Genomic DNA, 18,385 nt, shown 5'->3' with positions numbered 1-18,385 from the left:
AAGCTTAATGATGAGCTTGGAGGGTACTATGGTGTTGAATGATGAGCTGTAGTCAACGAACAGCATTCTTACATCGGTATTATTTTTGTCCAGATGAGATAGGGCAGTGTGCAGTGTGATGGCAATTGCATCATCTGTGGACCTGTTGGGGCGGTCTGCAAACTGAAGTGGGTCTAGGGTGGCCGGTAAGGTGGTGGTGATATGATCCTTGACTAGCCTCTCAAAGCACTTCATGATGACAGAAGTGAGTGCTACGGGGCAGTAGTCATTTAGTTCAGTTATCTTTACCTTCTTGGGTACAGGACCAATGGTAGCCATCTTGAAGCATATGGGGACAACAGACTGGGATAGGGAGTGATTAAATATGTCCGTAAACACTCCAGCCAGCTGGTCTGCGCATGYTCTGAGGACGCGGCTAGGGATGCCGTCTGGGCCAGTAGCCTTACGAGGGTTAACAAGTTTAAATGTGGCTCATTACAGGTTTGCTTCCTCCAAGCAGTTGTCAATAGTTGCACTGCAGGAGAGTAACCTGATGCAAAGGAAACATTGGACCCCAAGTTTTTCCTGGTCAGGTCACATGGTTAGAAAAACACTTGGCACTACAGGCATGCTTCATGGGTGTAAGTACACTACATGACCAAAAGTATGTGGACACCTGCTCATCGAACATTTCATTCCAAAATCAAGGACATTAAGATGGAGATGGTCTTCCCTTTGCTCTTATAACAGTCTTCACTCTTCTGGTAAGGCTTTCTACTAGATGTTGGAACATTGCTGTGGGCTTTAGCAGGGCAGAAATTTTACGAACTGACTTGTTGGAAAGGTGGCATCCTATGATGATGCCACATTGAAAGTCACTAAGCYCTTCAGTAAGGCCATTCTACTGACAAAGTTTGTCTATGGAGATTGCATAACTGTGTGCTCGATTTTATACACCTGTCAGCAACGAGTGTGGCTGAAATAGCTGAATTCACTCATTTGAAGGACTGTCCACATACTTTTGTATATATAGWGTATCTCAAGTTTGTTAATTGTTACTTGCTCTATAAGGAGTGTTGTTTTACATTTACTATGGGTGTTTAGAAGCCTGTGWGTGAAAGCTTTGATTAAAGCATCACTATATTTTAAAAAAAGCAACTCTTAGGTGCACTTGATCTAGCTTRCCTTGCACACCAAGAGGGTGTGGTTAATAACCCCTTAGGGATCATTATGCTGTTACTCCACCCTCACAAGATTACATTTATTTCATAAATCCCTTTTAAAATCAGCAGTTGTCAAAAAGTGCTTTACAGATATCCAGGCTAAAACCCAAAAGAGCAAGCAAAGCATTGGCAGAAGCATAGTGGCTCAGAAAAACTCCCTAGAAGGCAGGAACCTATAAAGACACCTAGAGAGGAACCAGACTCCAAGGGGTGGCCAGTCCTCTTCTGGCTATACTGGGTAGATCCCACTGGTGTCACCAACCCCCACAATGGCTAATCTAAGGGTTTTCAAATGGATGCATTTCTATTGGCCATGGTCTCACAAGGGCAGAGTGGACAGAAGTACCAGGGTCGTTCCATTCAGTTTATTTTGTGGATCACTTCACAAAATACAAAAGTCAAGAGTGTCATTTTAAGCAATTTTACAGCTGTTAAAACAATTCCCTTTTGGCTGCTATTACATTCTTCTCTTGGAAAAACGGAAAGGAAAAGTAAAAGGGAAGAAAACACACACTAAATAATCAGTTATAGAGAGCCATTGGTGTTAGCATCCTCTGTTTGAAGGYAGCAGCAGACCACCGCCAAACCCAGGTCGTATCATACCCATACTTCTAAACCATACAGGTTGGTTATGATACAACCCTGAGTCTGGGGATGATATTTTTCTTGCACCCGTTCTCTCACTCGCTCTCCATCTTTTCTTCACCATGTATCTTGAAGGACTGTAGTGCTCCTTCATCTTCACCTAGTTTGAGGGAAAAAATCTTCAAGATAAGGGTCATCACAATGCATGCACTTCGGTTTGCTGTACAGTACAAACACAGTTTAGCTTGTCAATAGTGTCAAACTATATAAAATACTTTTTCATGCTAAAAGTTATATAAATTTTTCCAAAGATCCAATCTCGGTCAAATAAGCATTGTCGACTGAGATTTCTCCTTCAATCTAAAATCTTAAACTGATCAATATACCTCAAATTAAACGACATACCCAAATGCYAAACTGAAATACAGCCTGTTAAACAAGCCTACTCACCCATACAAAAATACTGGAAATTAAAAAACGCATACCTTTATTTCTGCTGCAAAAACGAGCTCAAAACTAGATCAAACTAGCTGGTCCCTACTGCCTCAAACTTAACTAGAGTAGCACTGATCTGAAAAGACATGAGCGACAGACAGAGGAGGGMGGAGGAGGAGGATGGAGGAGGAAAAGGTTCCTTGGAAAGGTTCCAAGGAAAAGAGGATTGGCTGACTGTGTGCAAGTGTATAAAAAGGAGGACGGGGGGCACGTGAGGAGGAGTAGGGAGATTTACCAGTAAACCCACCCTTGATCCTTCCTCAAATTAGTMATTTGACCCAACAATCTGTGGCTAAAGGGATGATCCTGTAGTTTGATCCTAATCCCATGTTACATCCCTGCAGTTTGCAGAGATTGGAAGGATTGGCCAGGTACATCTCAGGTAAATCTTGTTTCCAGATTAAGGCTCATCCCTGTATTGTGGCATTTTAAGASCCCAATGTCATGCAATCTAATATGCATGGCAGGCAACAGGCAGCAGGTGGATGGCAGAAAGGTTTCACATGTGATGAAGCTCAGGGGAAGGGCCACTGACAACAAAACTAAGCATCTTATGTAGCTAACGCTAGCTGTACCTGTTAGCCATGACCATTTATGAGTTTAAAAAATAACTCCAACTACTATAGCACACAGTTAATCAAGTAAATCAATAAGATGGGGGAAAACTTTTCCATGGATACATAGTGGGGTGGTGTCGCTACTATGGCCTATTTATTGCCTTACCTCCTCACGCCATTTGCACACACTGTATATAGACTTTCTTTTTTTCTATTGTGTTATCGACTTTACGCTTGTTTATTCCATGTGTAACTCTGTGTTGTTGTTTGTGTCGCACTGCTTTGCTTTATCTTGGCCAGGTCGCAGTTGTAAATGAGAACTTGTTCTCAACTGGCTTACCTGGTTAAATAAAGGTGATTTTTTTATTTTTTTTTATAAATGCAGACACACCGATAGGCAACATACTCTCATGAGTTATCAGTAAAAAACAGTAACTGAAGAAAGTAGCCTGAGACACTTTGCAGATCAAATGTCTGAGGCTGCCATACCAGACAACATATGCAACAATATCGTGAAGAGGACAAATAGACAAAACATTCTGAATATCCATGTCCTTGCACAGAGAAGAATCACAGTAGTGTAAAAATATTCTTTGTTAGTGAGGTATGTTGATCAGAATTCACCTGATTACAACTCTCAGAAATGTACTAGACACCCTTTCCAGTGAGGGAGGGAGGGAGGAATGGACGAGGGGGTGGGGTGTATTGGGGACTGATGGTGCKATAATTGGCTTGCTGCCAGCTAGTCGTAAGCTTTCTGTTTTCACCYGATCAAGGTTTATCTAGAACTCTAAACCGTAATCTCTGTCCCACGTCAAAACCAATGAGCAGTTTAATGGTTAAATGTCTTGCTCAAGGGCCAGATTTTTTRGTACAAATTGGGAATTCAAACTGTCAACCCTCAGGTTGCTGTCCCACCTCTCTAACCTACCTGCTGTTCGTTATATGGCACTCCTTTTTTGTTCCATGCAAGCTACATCTTGATACCAGTAGGTTAATTTAGACCTGAATGTGCACTGTTCAAATGAAGTGCTTTGTAATTCCCAAAATAGTGGCAACTGAGCTGCCACCAACTTGAAGGAGACAAAGCTTTATTGAAACACATCATCCTGAAATGTTTTGAAACATGACATGGTSTATTTTAACAYCACTTAATCAAAAGTAGTGMAACACCTTGCTAGGAACTGAGAGCCCTACTGAATAAGGTTGTAAACATAATTTTGGTGTTTTGAGTTGTGTCCAGCGCAAAATTAGATCACTTCATTTTATGTATTTAATCATTTGCCATTTTGGCAGGCATTGTCAAGCACAGTGTTCACATCACCATTCGTAACTGGAAGTTGAACAGCAAGAATTGAGAATTCTGCACTTGCATCTTCCATTGACTATCATGAGTGTGGAAATGGGTGCTGTCCTCAATGAACGTCAATTTGTCTAACGGTTTTGATATCCGCTCATCATAATCCATTACACCTCATGGCACAACAAGCTAAATACTAATATGAAAATATACTTTTCTTTCATCGAACTTGTATACAAYATTGTGTGAAATAATTATGAAGTAAAAAAAAATTGAATTACCCACAATCATAGTCAAGCGGCAAGATAGAAAATGCAAGCTGATTAAAACCACTTCCAATGAGTTCAGTCACTAAATGTTCTCTCTGGTAATCCTCATGAAAGACACTTACATTTTGAGCAACACATTAAATTGTATTTAATCTTACATTATTTTGGTCAAATTCAATTAACAAATCATTTAAACGACTGCATAATTAAATATATATATATATTGKGGTTATTTTTACACTTTATTGAGACAGTTATGAAATGACAGAGGGGATACCGAAAAGTGTGAGAAAAAGATTGAAGGGTTGGATCAGGGAATTTAACCCCAGTCTTCGGTGGGGAGAGGGGTGTCTTAGTGTTACTGCTAGACTATAGACTCTGCATGACTTGCATACATTTTTTTTGTTGGGGGGGGTCAATTTCAATTCACCCCAGAATCATTTCTTACAGTGTGGCTGTGTTGTTGARTGGATAAAATTCCAACGAAATGTACAATCTTACTGCCCCTCCTGTTTCTAATCTGTCTAAATAARGCATTGAAAAAATAAAGATGGAATTACACAAAAAATATTATTCATAGTCCCTTATCATCAATCAATATATAAGCTATAAACCATGTCCATTTCTAAACCATTGATTGTATGAGAAACACAGTTTTTGTGTTTTGGTGCTGCCTTTTACATGCACTGAAAGTCCAACATGTTTTTTTTGCTCAGCACTCTCTTAAAAAGACCAATATTAAGGTTGAACAACCACTTTAGGTGTTTCAGAGWACTTCATTTTGGTTTTAAAACACATTCGGTGTACTACAACACTTACATTGGGTTTACATTCAAACACCCTCCAAACACCAAATCTCAGTTTACGTGCATTACTTTTCATGGTTTCATTACACAATCATGGTGTTTTGAGACTTTCTAATTTTACAGTGTGACTTGTAAATGTAAGATTGAAAAATTTGTTGAAACGTAAACAGTCTTTCACAGTGCTCAGTGTKCTAGAGCTTCCCTGTACTGTAGACAGGTATACAACAAGAGCAAAGCTCTCTATGTTGGCTCTCTATGTTTGCTTAGAATCTATAATGAATTMATTCATTGGTTGATGGATTAGCACTAAACAATAATGAATTGTTAAAGTGGAGATTCCAAACATTGTGGAGGTGAGTGCCACTGCCCAGTCAGCTTCTTCYTTCTACCACTGTTCACCACATCCCCTTCCCCCCCTAGGTTATGTTCGGAGGAAGGTTAATGTCCATCAGGGATTAATAGGAACTGGATWAGGCAGTTACCACCTCATAAGASCAGCCAATACAGCCTAGCTTAAATCAGTGATATACATTACAAACTCCAGAAGTATGGCAATGCTTTCTATCCTAGCACTGTTCCCACCAACAAAGAATTGCTATAAGTTCAATTCTTCTTCTAAATTGTATTCTYTYTCACTGGCTCTTTAAGATGGATTACTGCGCCCAACAARGTAAGGTCACTTCTGGCAGGTCATGGTCACGGGGGCAGCTTAATCCTAAAGTTTATTCATCCACCTACAAGATCAGGAAGATCCGCAGGAGAAGCTTGTTCCTGACATCAGTTATAAGTGGTTTATGGTCATATAAAAGGGAGCCTTTCAGCATCATAGTTCACATCTAAGGGACGGACAGGTAGTGGTCTGAGTCAGAGAGGAGCCAAGATGGGAAAGGACTTCCATCTGTACGAGAACATCTCTAAGGTCAGCCCATTTGAGGGGCCACAGTATCACCTGGCCCCAATATGGGCTTTCTACCTGCAGACTGCTTTCATGGGCTTTGTGTTCTTTGCTGGAACACCCCTAAACTTTATAATTCTCTTGGTGACAGTGAAGTACAAGAAGCTGAGACAACCGCTGAACTACATCCTGGTCAACGTCTCGTTAGCAGGTTTCATCTTTGTGACGTTTTCTGTGAGTCAAGTGTTTGTTTCTAGCGCGAGAGGATACTACTTCCTGGGTTACACCTTGTGTGCAATGGAAGCTTGCATGGGTTCAATAGCAGGTAAATTCAAACATCATCATAAGAACAACAACAAAAAAACGTACTTTAACGATTCATTTTACTCTTCTGATTATTTGCATGCAAACTTGTTCTTGTGTTCGATGTCTTYGATATCTCCTAACATGGTGATGGCTTCTTCTCTCTTCCTCAGGGTTGGTGTCAGCTTGGTCCCTGGCTGTCCTTGCCTTTGAGAGATATGTGGTCATCTGCAARCCCTTCGGCACCTTCAAATTTGACAACAACCAGGCTCTGGCGGCTGTCGGCTTCACCTGGGTCATGGGGATCGGATGTGCCACCCCACCGTTCTTCGGCTGGAGCAGGTACTGATCCACAGCCTCTCACAAACACTTTGATCTTGTACTGTGTTATAGTCTGGATTAATATATACTCTTTGTATTTGGCTACTATTAGGCTATTTGGTTCACATTGCACACACAGGGAATGGGGAAAATGGAAAATATCCAAAAATTAGTTAAAAGTACATGTATAYGTCTTGCTGTACGTGTAAGGTTCTGAGCAGCAATTAATGTCACTAATTGGCTTCAACGTTTGCATCGCTCGCTGCTTTTCAAGATAGATAAGTCACTGATTGATATAGGCAAGGAGGAAACCCTGCAGAGAGACAATGTGTGGGGCTTTAGTAGAAGTAACTTGGGTTTGTTTTACAGGTATATCCCTGAGGGTCTGGGCTGCTCCTGTGGACCTGACTGGTACACAAACAACGAGGAGTACCACTGTGCCAGCTACACCAAATTCCTTATTGTTACCTGTTTCCTCATGCCCATGTCCATCATCTTCTTCTCCTACTCCCAGCTGCTGGGAGCACTACGGGCTGTGAGTACAATGCTTTCTGGGTAAAAAAAAAGAAGAAAACAAAGTATAGTAAAGTCATGATTTGGAACCCAGATGTGACCAGCTTGTCCGGTGTGTGCGCGTGTGTGTGTGTGTAGGTGGCAGCTGCGCAGGCTGAGTCAGCTTCCACCCAGAAGGCAGAAAAGGAAGTATCCAGGATGGTGATTGTGATGGTGTGCTCCTTCATTCTGTGTTACGGCCCCTACGCCTTGGCAGGCTTGTACTTCGCCTATACAACAAGCGATGACAAAGACTACCGACTGGTCACCATCCCTGCTTTCTTCTCTAAAAGCTCCTGTGTATACAATCCTCTTATTTATGCCTTCATGAACAAACAGGTGAGTCTATAACACCCAAATGCCTAGATATACACCAACAAAGTGGCACACACACACTCAGTCATTGAAATGAAGCACATCAGAGGTGAGTCAGAACAGGACACACAACCTTATCATGTTCACTGTCTGTCATATACATCTACTTCTCCCTCAGTTTAACGCCTGCATCATGGAGACTGTGTTCGGAAAGCAGATTGAGGAGACTTCAGTTTCAGCCTCCAAGACTGAGGTCTCCACAGCATAAACTGTGACGCCGGTCTCAGTCCATCAGGAGCCCATCCCCAACAGCCAAGACCTGACCACCCCTTACCTCCGCTGCTTCATACCAGGAAGGTCCTACCGTCAGAGAACTTTTCCCAAACTCCATAGTATTATTCTTATCATAATCAGTGTGCGATTTGTATAGGGTTTGTGGTGGTATTGTTGCCCATTTTATTTCTTATTCAAATGGAAACACCCCTTAGCACACCATGAGAGCCAAAAAGAAGGGGGTTATTTTCTCCTGCGCTCTTTCTTTCTCTCTTCCTCCTATCCACCTCTCTCTCTCTCTCTCTCTCTCTCTCACCTCTCCCTCTCCTCTCCCCCACAAATCGCACCCTGTTTAAGACAGTAATGAATCATGTACATTTAATTCTGAATATTGACCGAACTTGTCTGATGATGGCATATATTAGCTTACCAAAGCTGCAGTCTAAAAATAGCAATGCATGAAAAAAATGAAGAAAAAAATGATTTTAGCACTTTTATTTTTGTATCTCCGGAATGGGGGGGTCTTGGGGTGGATTTAATAAACCATCTAAGGTTCCCTAACACTTGATTGAAAATGTGAGTTCAGGGCAAATAGGGTTTACTGAATCTACTCCTTGATGAAATACTCAACATGTTGATTTATTGTAACATATCTAAGGTAAATAAAGATTTATATTGTATTACGATGCACTTTTATAACAGTGGTGGACAGTGTTTTATTTCAACCACGCTCACCATTTATTGGATGTCTTAACAAAATCATTAACACAAACACAACCAGACATACAAACTGTTAAAAGAAGATGTGCTTTGAGGCTCAAACTTGAACAAATAAGTTTACTCAATTMGTTTTTTTTATTGAGAAATGGGCTGTGGAATCAAAAGTACAGTATTTMATCCAAAATATGAATGTCCATACATTCTGTACATAAATTCAGAAAATAAACACTTGCTGAGTATGTAAATACTTAATCTTAATTKAATTTTGAGCAAGCGTAATTCAGTAAACAACGCTGCAATGCACCAACCTTTCAGTTCAGCATGCCCCATAGGATGGAAGTACAACCGCTCTTATTTCTAACCAACAGAACAACAGATGCGATCTCACACTTGTGCTGCTACTCAATAGTCCAAAATGGTTTCCTTTTCTTGTTTCACATTGGTCATCWAACATATTTCTTCCACCTATCATTTGTTTCTAGACCAATGCAGATGGAGGCAAGGAGAGGAAACCACTGTAGACTGTTGCGAGGCAGTGATTGACAGCAGAGAAGGCTACAGAAGCAGTGATGAACTGCTAATAATAACGGGCCTAATCATGTAATAACGGCCCTAGTCATGAWAGACAAATACAGTACATATGAAGAAAAGGGGGTCAAAGAGAGTGTTTATGGAGAAACAGAGCAGGGTGAGGGATGATTTCACTGTAGTGGACTCACGTTCCCATGACCCTCGGATTCACTGATATTTAGTGTCAGTTTCATTGGTTGAGCTCCCAAAAGACTACTCAGAGAAGGCACACACTGGGTAAAAGGAAATGTAGGAGGCTAACGTTGGGTAGCATCTCTCATCTACTAACTATACTAAGAAATGACGGGCTATCACTACAATCAGTGTCATTCAAAACATGACTGTAAAAAACACCAAATCATTCCCACATATGAAGGGTTTGGTGGAAGAATTATAAATGATTACAACTCCAAAAGGAGTATTCAGTGCTWTCATCATATTTCAAACCAAGGCAAAAACAATGACCAATCTAAACTACCTATGTACGTAACAGAACAATAAAATGAAGTGTTGGGATGGGAAGTCAGTATATATAAAACACACATAACTATTAGGTGCTATCAACCACAAACTAATTGGAGACAATGTATGAATAGGTTTCGTACAAAATMAAAATCAAACCAAGTTTAAAACTGYTTTATCTAGCTAGAACTAAATCRTCTAAAACTCCTCGTGCCGTACCAGTGCCTCGCCAAAGTCAGTTGCTTGACTTCCTACAAACAGGTCGTACTTGTTCAGGATTTCTTCCTTGCTGAGCTTTCCATCCTGAAATCAAAACAAAAAGGATATTCAGTCAACAGAATGCTTAAACAGACACAGACATTGTGAGTGAAAGAAAGAAAGGGGGAGAAAGAGAGAATGAAAACCAATAGAGAGAGAGAGAGAGAGAGAGAGAGGAGAGAGAGAGAGAGAGAGAGAGCGATTGTCTCACTTTGTTTGAGTCCGACTCGTAGACGAGGTGTTTGGCCTCGGCCTCTGCGTGGTCGTAGTCTGAAGGAAGGATCCAGTCCATAGTCTCCTCCCGATCCATCTTCCCGTCTTTGTTCTTGTCCCGGAACTCTGAGAATTGCTCGCGCTCCGTCGCAACCCAGTCTGGCTCCTCCATCTCATCTTCATGGTTGTACATGTCACCTAGGAAACGAAGGAGAGGGGGAGGTAGAAACATCAATATTGTACATCTATTGAATGGGGACCTCAGAATGAAGTGACTACACACTGAGTACACCAAACATTAGGAACRCCTTCTGCAACGCTTCCCACAGTTGTATTAAGTTGGCTGTATGTCCTTTGGGTGGTGGACCACTCCTGATACACACAGGAAACTGTTAAGCGTGAAAAACCCAGCAGTGTTGCAGTTCTTAAAACAAACCGGWGCGCCTRGCACCWACTACCATACCCTGTTCAAAGGCACATACATCTTTTGTCTTTCCCATTCAYCCTCTGAATGGCACACATACACAATCCATGTCTCAATTGTCTCAAGGCTTATAAATCCTTCTTTAACCTGTCTCCTCCCCTTCATTTACACTGAGTTAAGTGGATTTAACAAGTGCCATCAATAAGGCCTAGTCACTTTACCCTGCCTTCATGTACATATCTACTTCAAGTACCTTGTACCTCTGCACATTGATCAGGTACTGGTACTCCCCGTATATAGCTCCATTCTTGTGTATTCTATTGTGTTAGTTACCATTACATTTTTCCTAATATTTTTTTAAACTCTGCATCATTGGGAAAGGTTCGTAAAGCAAGCATTTCACTGTAAAGTCTACACCAGTTGTAGTCGGCACATGTGATAAATAACATTTGATTTAAGGGATCATAGCTTTCCCCTGGATTCACCTGGTCAGTCTGTGTCATGGAAAGAGCAGGTGTTCATAATGTTTTGTATACTCACAGTCTGTCCACTTCAGTCCTTACCTATGTATTCATTCAGGTCAATGAAACCATCACCATTCTTATCAATGTCCTCCATGGTTTCCTGTGGGGTAAACAAGGAGAAAGAGGAGGATGGTTAGGGAGCCGACCGGTGAACGCTGGTCCTGTGTTTCATTTTTTACAAAWACCTTTTAATCTAACGAACACAGAGAATGAAACACACATACCAGCACCACTATGCCCTTCATGTGGTCGTACTCCTCTGGGTGTAGGAAGGCGGTGAACTCCTCTTTGTTGGCGATCTGGTCTCCGTTCTGGTCGGCCATTTTGAAACGCCTCTCGTCCCTCGCCATCATGTGCTGGTAGTTGTAGCCATCATCTGGTTCCGGGTCATCTGTGGGGTCAAAGGGAAGTGGCTATGATCTCTAGTTAATCACACGTGATASACCCTGACCTGAATTGATACGGTAAATCAACCAATCAGTGAAACTAATACTAAAGGCCCTGCAATTATCCAACCAATCATAACCAAAACATTTATGTTTTGGACCAATTGCATTTCCCGGGCTCATGCTCATGCATGCTCACGTCATGCCCTTCTTACCCAGATAGGTACCATAAGTTACGTTCCTGTATTCCTCCCAGGAGATCATGCCGTCATTGTTGACATCAAAGTCCTTCCATTGGCGGTCCACGTTCTCATAGATGTACTTCTTCTGAGCCTTCTTAATCCAAGCTCTCAGCTCCACCTCAGTGACAAAACCATCACTGTCCCCATCAATCTTCTCTACAATCACACTGTATCAGAAAGGGGAAGAGCAAGAGAAAGAGACTGTTAAAAAATGAAAAATGTAGTTCAAAAGAGGACAAACTATATTTACTATACCAATATAATAACAGTCAACACCAAGATCTAGTACAGTCTACGTGAAATTGACAGCCTGTTCTTTGAATCTGATAATGGGAAAGGGGGAATTCTACCTCCTCTCCATTTACTGGCAAACAAGTCTATACGTTGATTAACTTTTACTGAAAAGAGGACATACTTCCTTGTATGAGTGACAGCATTAGTTTTACATTGCAATAAGTACTTTTACATTTATATTACTCTGCCACGTTAACATACAGGTAACTTGTAGGTAGCAAACTACATGAACAGTCTCTGATTGGCTCCTCAACTAGGGCTATGACAGTCTTGGAATTTGAGGTAACGGTAATTGGCAAGGCCAATGTACACGGTCACCGACATAACCGTTCMAGGGATAAGCGGTCAAAAAAGGAGAGATCACAACTCTGTTTGTACAYTTGTTTACATGGATATGCTTCTTAATAAAAKCCTACTTGAAACAAGCCATTACACATTGTTATTATCATGGCATTTCATTATTATTATTATTCAGGTTATTACTTATAAATATTAATCAACAAATTAAGAAACRAATGATTCTGTCTCTTCTGCTACGAAGAGGCAGAATCATTCGATCACTTCTTTTGGTATTGCAGCTATGTAGCTTGTTTCTGGTCACAGGTTCAGGAATGGCTGAAAAATCACAACRTTTATCCGAAATGAATCCTACAAATAGTACTGTTGGGAGATTTGGAAAGCCATAGTCAAACAATCAACAACATAATAATACTTTCAGTAAAAATATGTATCTTCAATTTACAATCTGTAGATGCTATGCAARTAGAAAGAATTTYAGAATTCTAGRGGCGCCACCTGGSCGAGCCTGACGAGCCGGCCGAGGCATGAGCGCTGGACAAGCCGGATGAAGCGTAGAAGGTGTGAGGAAGTGTGATGGTGTGGGGGTGCTTTGTGGGTGACACTGTCTGTGATTTATTTAGAATTCAAGGCACACTTAACCAGCATGCCTACCACAGCATTCTGCAGCGAATTAAACCCTCAAGTTAGGGGAGGGTTTGGCCGGCAGGGATRTCCTTGTCCCATCGTGCAATAATGACTCCTGTGGCGGGCTGGGCGCAGTGCATGCTGACACGGTCGCCAGGTGTAACAGTGTTTCCTCTGACACATTGGTGCAGCTGGCTTCTGGGTTAAGTGGGCATTGTGTCAAGAAGCAGTGTGGCTTGGTTTGGTTGTTTTTCGGAGGACGCAYGGCTCTCGACCTTCGACTCTCCGTACGGGAGTGGCAGCGATGAGACAAGAATTTAACTACCAATTGGGGTATCCAATTGGATACCTCAAAACATACAGTCCAACGTTTGTAGAACAACTAAAGATACATAAATAACTCAAAATTAAGCATTTAGGAATACCTATTTCTTTGTTAACCGCTCAACACAGAATAACCGCATGTGCGCGCACTCCCTCAAATCGTTTGGAGAAAATATCCTTTCTATTTTATTCAGTTTTGTTCACAATGTATTCTTCATACTATAAAATAACGCCACGGAATTCTAAGCAAATCTTTTCTGCATATGAACTAGTGTAGCCCTCAGCAATTTGGCATAGCCAGATCAGGGCCTAACATAAGGACAACTCAGAGTATGCTATTCTGTTATTCTGAAATAGACTACATTTTCTTCATATCATGCTTCTTTAGACCTGTCTAAAATAAATAATGGATTTCTTAGACTTTTTAAAATGTAGATGTTCCAAAGGTCTGCATCAGTGGCTTGTAGGCTATGAGTGGAAGCCAGGAGATGCTAAATGTGTTTATGTTAATTAACGGTCAATTACCGTGAGACCGACAGTTATTTGCAGCCCTAGTTCAGATAGGCTACTTWARGAAACTTTCTGAATGGACATTTTGGCCTATAGAGAGAATCAGCGAACTCACACACGCACACCCCCATAAAAGCATCCATCAATCAAAACCACCAGCGAACTGTATGTCAGACACAAGAGCAAATATTTATCCTGTCACTAAAACAYAATAAAAAACCTAGGCCTACCTTAGGCTTTCCTGAGAGTAGGTTGGAAGATAATTAATTGACAATGAAAGTATGAAGGGGACAGCTATGCTATAGAATGAAGATGAAATTGACCATCATTAAAATAGAAACAAATACACGCRACATGTCCATAGCCTATTTATCAGTAACGTTGATTATCGAGGGGGAGAGTGTTGGAAAGATTTTTCAAATACTGTGAGGAACAACTATAATGGACTTCGTTGACTTACTATGTGAGGTGAGGAAAATATGACTTAGAAGCCCAGCTGGGCACTTTCCTACTTTTGACATTTGCGAAAAGCAGGCCAGGTACTTCTGTGCGTGTTCAGGCGCGCGCTCCGTCAACATTAACAGGTCAGAGAAACCAGACACATGCTCATTGCTCACATGGAGCGCGTAAATGATGATATGAAATAAACCAAACCTTGTTTATCACAAGTGTAGCGGGTTTTGAACTGTGCAAACAACGAGAATGAGAACGGTAAATTACTGTAATTAATACATGCATTAACAGAAATKAATGTAACCAGATGACAGGAATTAATGGTACATTTCCTGTTTTACAAACGGTATCCTACCACGTAGGCATTCCTAAAAGTGCATTGCGAGCCTAGGCTACTATTCTACTTTGCGGGGATAGGAGGACAGCAATWTTTGGGGTCTAGCTTGGGGYAGCATATCAGCCAGAACCGGGCTTGATCAGCGTTGATTTGTTTATAACTTWAAAAAAGATCCTGTATCAAATTATACCATGCCAGGTTGGAGAGGCTCRGCGAATTGTCCATTTGACACAACATTAGCGCATTATAGGCCTCAGAGCCAGAACGACCTTGCCGACAGCTGTTGAATRATTAATGAATAGTCAGAAAAAACTAAACTTTMTTTTTAAGGAAGACAGATTTATTTACTAGCAAGCAACGAAAACGTGTATTGTATAAAAGAAAGTCCAYACATCACACAATGTTTTAACTGAAGTGCCATAGCCTATAGCACTCTACATCCCGCTCTACAAGCAATTAGCTGCTCAAGCAAAGGAAAGCTGTAAAGAGGAGATGTAGAAAGTTTAATAGACAAATTAAGTTAACAAAACATTTGCTTATAATCATTAGTACACACTCCCACTATTAGGTCAAGTTTATCTACATGAAAATAATATTAATACCATTTTTTAAATCCTAAAATTAATGTAGGCCTATTTAAACGGTTTTCACGGTTTTGTTTTCATGACGCTCTTCATCCATAATCGTCAGTTACACGGTTACGCAATTACCGTCACAGCCCTACCCTCAACTTGATACTATTAATACACAGCCGAGCCGAGGAATGGTGGCCACATTGGACAACATAGACGCAGCCAGGCAGAGACTTGAGCCTACTCACCCTAGCCTGYGCTTGCTCTCCTCTGGGCTGAGGTCGTCAAAAGATTTGGCCTCCTTTTGTCCCAGGAAGGCATCGTGGTCGTAGTCGAAGCCCTGAGCATCGTCGTGCTCGCGGCTGCTGAGAGGTGCATCGTGGTGAATGCGTTCCTTTTTCTCGGTGGGTTTACTGGTGGCATAGACCACGCAGAGGGCAAAGCACATGAGCAACGGCCTGATCTCCATCCTATGAGAGAGAGCGAGAGAGAGAGCGAGAGAGATAGAGAGAGAGAGAGAGAGAGAGAGAGAGCAAGATTAAAGACACCTCCTCCAGAGTGTTAACATCACATCTGCTGCTCATTAGGGCTGTTCCAAGTCTTTCAGAATGTAAACATGTCTAGCTTTGGTTCGTTGACAGGCTCTTTGACATTATGGTGTTCCAGTACTTGTTTCACATATTCAACTGTTGGTYGTTTATTAAACTGTTGCTGCTGGCAGCATGTCAGYATAGACTTGTGATAGGACATTTAAAATGGAAGAAAAKAGATAGTCCTGTAGACAGGATAGGACAGATGAGTCAGGCAGGAAAGCAAAATACACGTCTGCAGGGCATTCATGATGTCATGATGTGGTATTTGTAACATTGAGGTTTTTATATAGTTAACAGTACTTGAATGCAGATCAGGGGAACACAATATCAAAATTGCTCACTATAACGGTAAAGTGGAAAGAATGTAGCGTTTGGCTTTCWGAACACAAATATTGGCACAGATTGTTAACATACATGTATCAACGTATACACCATTCACACACGGAATACACTGTTTATTTAATATGTCACATTTCTCTACCAAATGTGGAACAATAAAACAGAATTGTTGACTGTAATGTAAGATATTTTGTCTTCAGTCACTTCATCATAATAAGATCGCCTGCTAGCCGCTAGCTCTCTTGTCAGACTATTGGAATGTGCCTGAATATGCATATCCTACCGTTTAGGGTTAGCTGATCATACAAAGTAACAGTATCAATATTAGCTTGTAAGAGAAGTAATATCATTGTATTACCTACCTACCTGCCTGCCTGATGATTCCAGACACAATATCTACACTATCTCTGTTTCACAAGCCAACAGTTTAATAAACACACCCTAGCATCGTCCTCCTTCCTTCTTAAAGGAGATCCAATGAGATTACAAATATGAGCCTTTACGAGCTTTGATTGGTCCACTTCAGCAAAAAGGCACATTTGGACGATGACCTAAAGTTCCATAATAAAACGTTTATTCATCGCATTCGAGTTTGATTGGCTTACACGAAAAGCGTTGTAGTGTTTGAACCAATCGTGTTTAAGAAAATGTATTTACGTTGAGTAAAATCTTCGCTGTGGTCCYTTTGTCCGAAACCTCATCCTGGGCACCTGATTGGCTACTAATTGCCACGTCCCCAAATTTGAGTAAATCTTTCTAGAACTGTTATCAGCCGCTGAAGTTTACATGGACATGTTTTGCAGTTGCTGTTGAACATTGGATAAAATATAAATATATGTAAAGTTAACATGTTCTTCTGCGTTTCAGTCCATCTATCATCAGTCTTGAGTGGACCTGACAACTTTAACTAGCTAGCTTCAGTGTCTTGAACAAGACCTAAACGTATGCAGCTGATTAAGTATTACATTTGTGGGGAGATGGATATGGTAGAGGGTAAATAAAGAAATACATTTACAGTATAATAAATGTTGTTTAACATTTGGGTTTGAACTTTTGTGGGATTAGATGTCGCCCTAACATGAATTGTTATTTTTTTCCCGCTATTTCACTGTCAATGGAGGTAGGCTAAACTCACTTTGGCATGAATGTATGTCCAACATTGACTGAAAAATCGAATAAAAGTTTATTGGTCGAGTACACAGTTGAGCAGATGTTATAGCAGGTGCAGCTAAATGCTTGTTACTAGCTCATAACAATGCAGTAAAATGCCAAACATGTACACAAATAACAATACAAATAAATAAAAAAGATATTGAAATGTCGGAACAAATCCAATTAACCCAAATAGCACTGTAACAGTAATCCAAATGCAATCTATATATATATATATATATATACACCGGATAAATGTACACATTATATACTAAGAATGATACAGTATGTACAGCAGTAGATAAATTAGAGTGAGCTATGTCAAGAATCTATATATATTAATCTATAAATATGCAGTGTGTATAAACAGTGTAACTAAAATGCTATGTCCAGTAGTAGAAATAATAGATTAAGCTATGTCGAGAAAATAGTGCTTAAATACATTCCACAGGGATGCTGGCTCATGTTGACTCTAATGCTTCCCACCGTTGTGTCAAGTTTGCTGTTTTTTATTGAACCTTTAGGCAAGTCAGTTAAGAACAAATTCTTATTTACAATGACGGCCTACACCAGCCAAACCCAGACGATGCAGCGCCAATTGTGCGCCGCCATATGGGACTCCCAATCACTGCAAGTTGTGAAACAGCCCCGTTATACAAGCGGGAAACGGTTCTTGACACAAACCGGTGCGCCTGGCACCTACTACACTGAACAAAAATATAAACGCAAGATGTAAAGTGTTGGTCCAATGTTTCATGAGTTGAAATAAAAAATTCCAGAAATGTTTCATACACACAAAAAAGCTTATTTCTCTGAAATGTTGTGCACAAATTTGTTTACATCCCTGTTAGTGAGCATTTCTCCTTGGTCAAGATAATCCATCCACCTGAAAGGTGTGGCATATCAATAAAATGATTAAACAGCATGATCATTACACATGTGCACCTTGTGCTGGGGACAATAGAAAAGCCACTGTAAAATGTGCAGTTTTGTCACACAACACAATGCCACAGATGTCTCAAGTTTTGAGGGAGCTTGCAATTGGTATGCTGACCACAAGAATGTCCACCAGAGCTGTTGCCAGATAATTAAATGTTTAGTTCTCTACCATAACATTGTTTTGGGGAATTTGGTAGTGGGTCCAACCGGACTCACAACTGCAGACCATGTACTCCCAGTCATGTGAAATCCATAGATAAGGGCCTAATGAATTTA

General features: G+C 40.8%; 2 protein-coding genes across 7 annotated transcripts; one reads left to right on the top strand and one right to left on the bottom strand.

Moving 5' to 3' along the window:
• Positions 1 to 6,061: 6,061 nt before the first annotated feature.
• LOC111951390 (putative violet-sensitive opsin) lies at positions 6,062 to 8,208 on the top strand. The gene is made up of 5 exons (XM_023969443.2): positions 6,062 to 6,434; positions 6,586 to 6,754; positions 7,103 to 7,268; positions 7,385 to 7,624; positions 7,779 to 8,208. Exons 1-5 carry the CDS (start codon positions 6,095 to 6,097, stop codon positions 7,866 to 7,868), a joined length of 1,005 nt encoding a protein of 334 aa, XP_023825211.1. The 5' UTR covers positions 6,062 to 6,094; the 3' UTR covers positions 7,869 to 8,208.
• A 1,132-nt stretch (positions 8,209 to 9,340) lies between these two features.
• LOC111951391 (calumenin-A) lies at positions 9,341 to 16,485 on the bottom strand. Of its 6 annotated transcripts, none has more exons than XM_023969445.2 (7): positions 16,381 to 16,485; positions 15,335 to 15,556; positions 11,646 to 11,839; positions 11,269 to 11,435; positions 11,084 to 11,144; positions 10,095 to 10,294; positions 9,341 to 9,928 (listed from the first exon to the last, which is right to left on the bottom strand). In XM_023969445.2, the coding sequence occupies exons 2-7, from the start codon at positions 15,553 to 15,555 to the stop codon at positions 9,824 to 9,826; spliced, it is 948 nt and encodes a 315-aa protein (XP_023825213.1). In that variant the 5' UTR covers position 15,556; positions 16,381 to 16,485; the 3' UTR covers positions 9,341 to 9,823. The 6 variants fall into 6 exon arrangements, with proteins under 6 accessions (XP_023825213.1, XP_023825212.1, XP_023825216.1 ...); XM_023969444.2 differs by having other exon boundaries at positions 16,459 to 16,482; XM_023969448.2 differs by having other exon boundaries at positions 11,658 to 11,839; positions 16,459 to 16,482.
• Positions 16,486 to 18,385: the final 1,900 nt, after the last annotated feature.

The sequence above is a fragment of the Salvelinus sp. IW2-2015 genome, linkage group LG24, assembly GCF_002910315.2.
Source record: "Salvelinus sp. IW2-2015 linkage group LG24, ASM291031v2, whole genome shotgun sequence".
Classification (NCBI taxonomy): domain Eukaryota; kingdom Metazoa; phylum Chordata; class Actinopteri; order Salmoniformes; family Salmonidae; genus Salvelinus; species Salvelinus sp. IW2-2015.
Note: the sequence above shows the minus strand (reverse complement) of the source record. Positions and strands in the feature narration are given on the sequence as shown.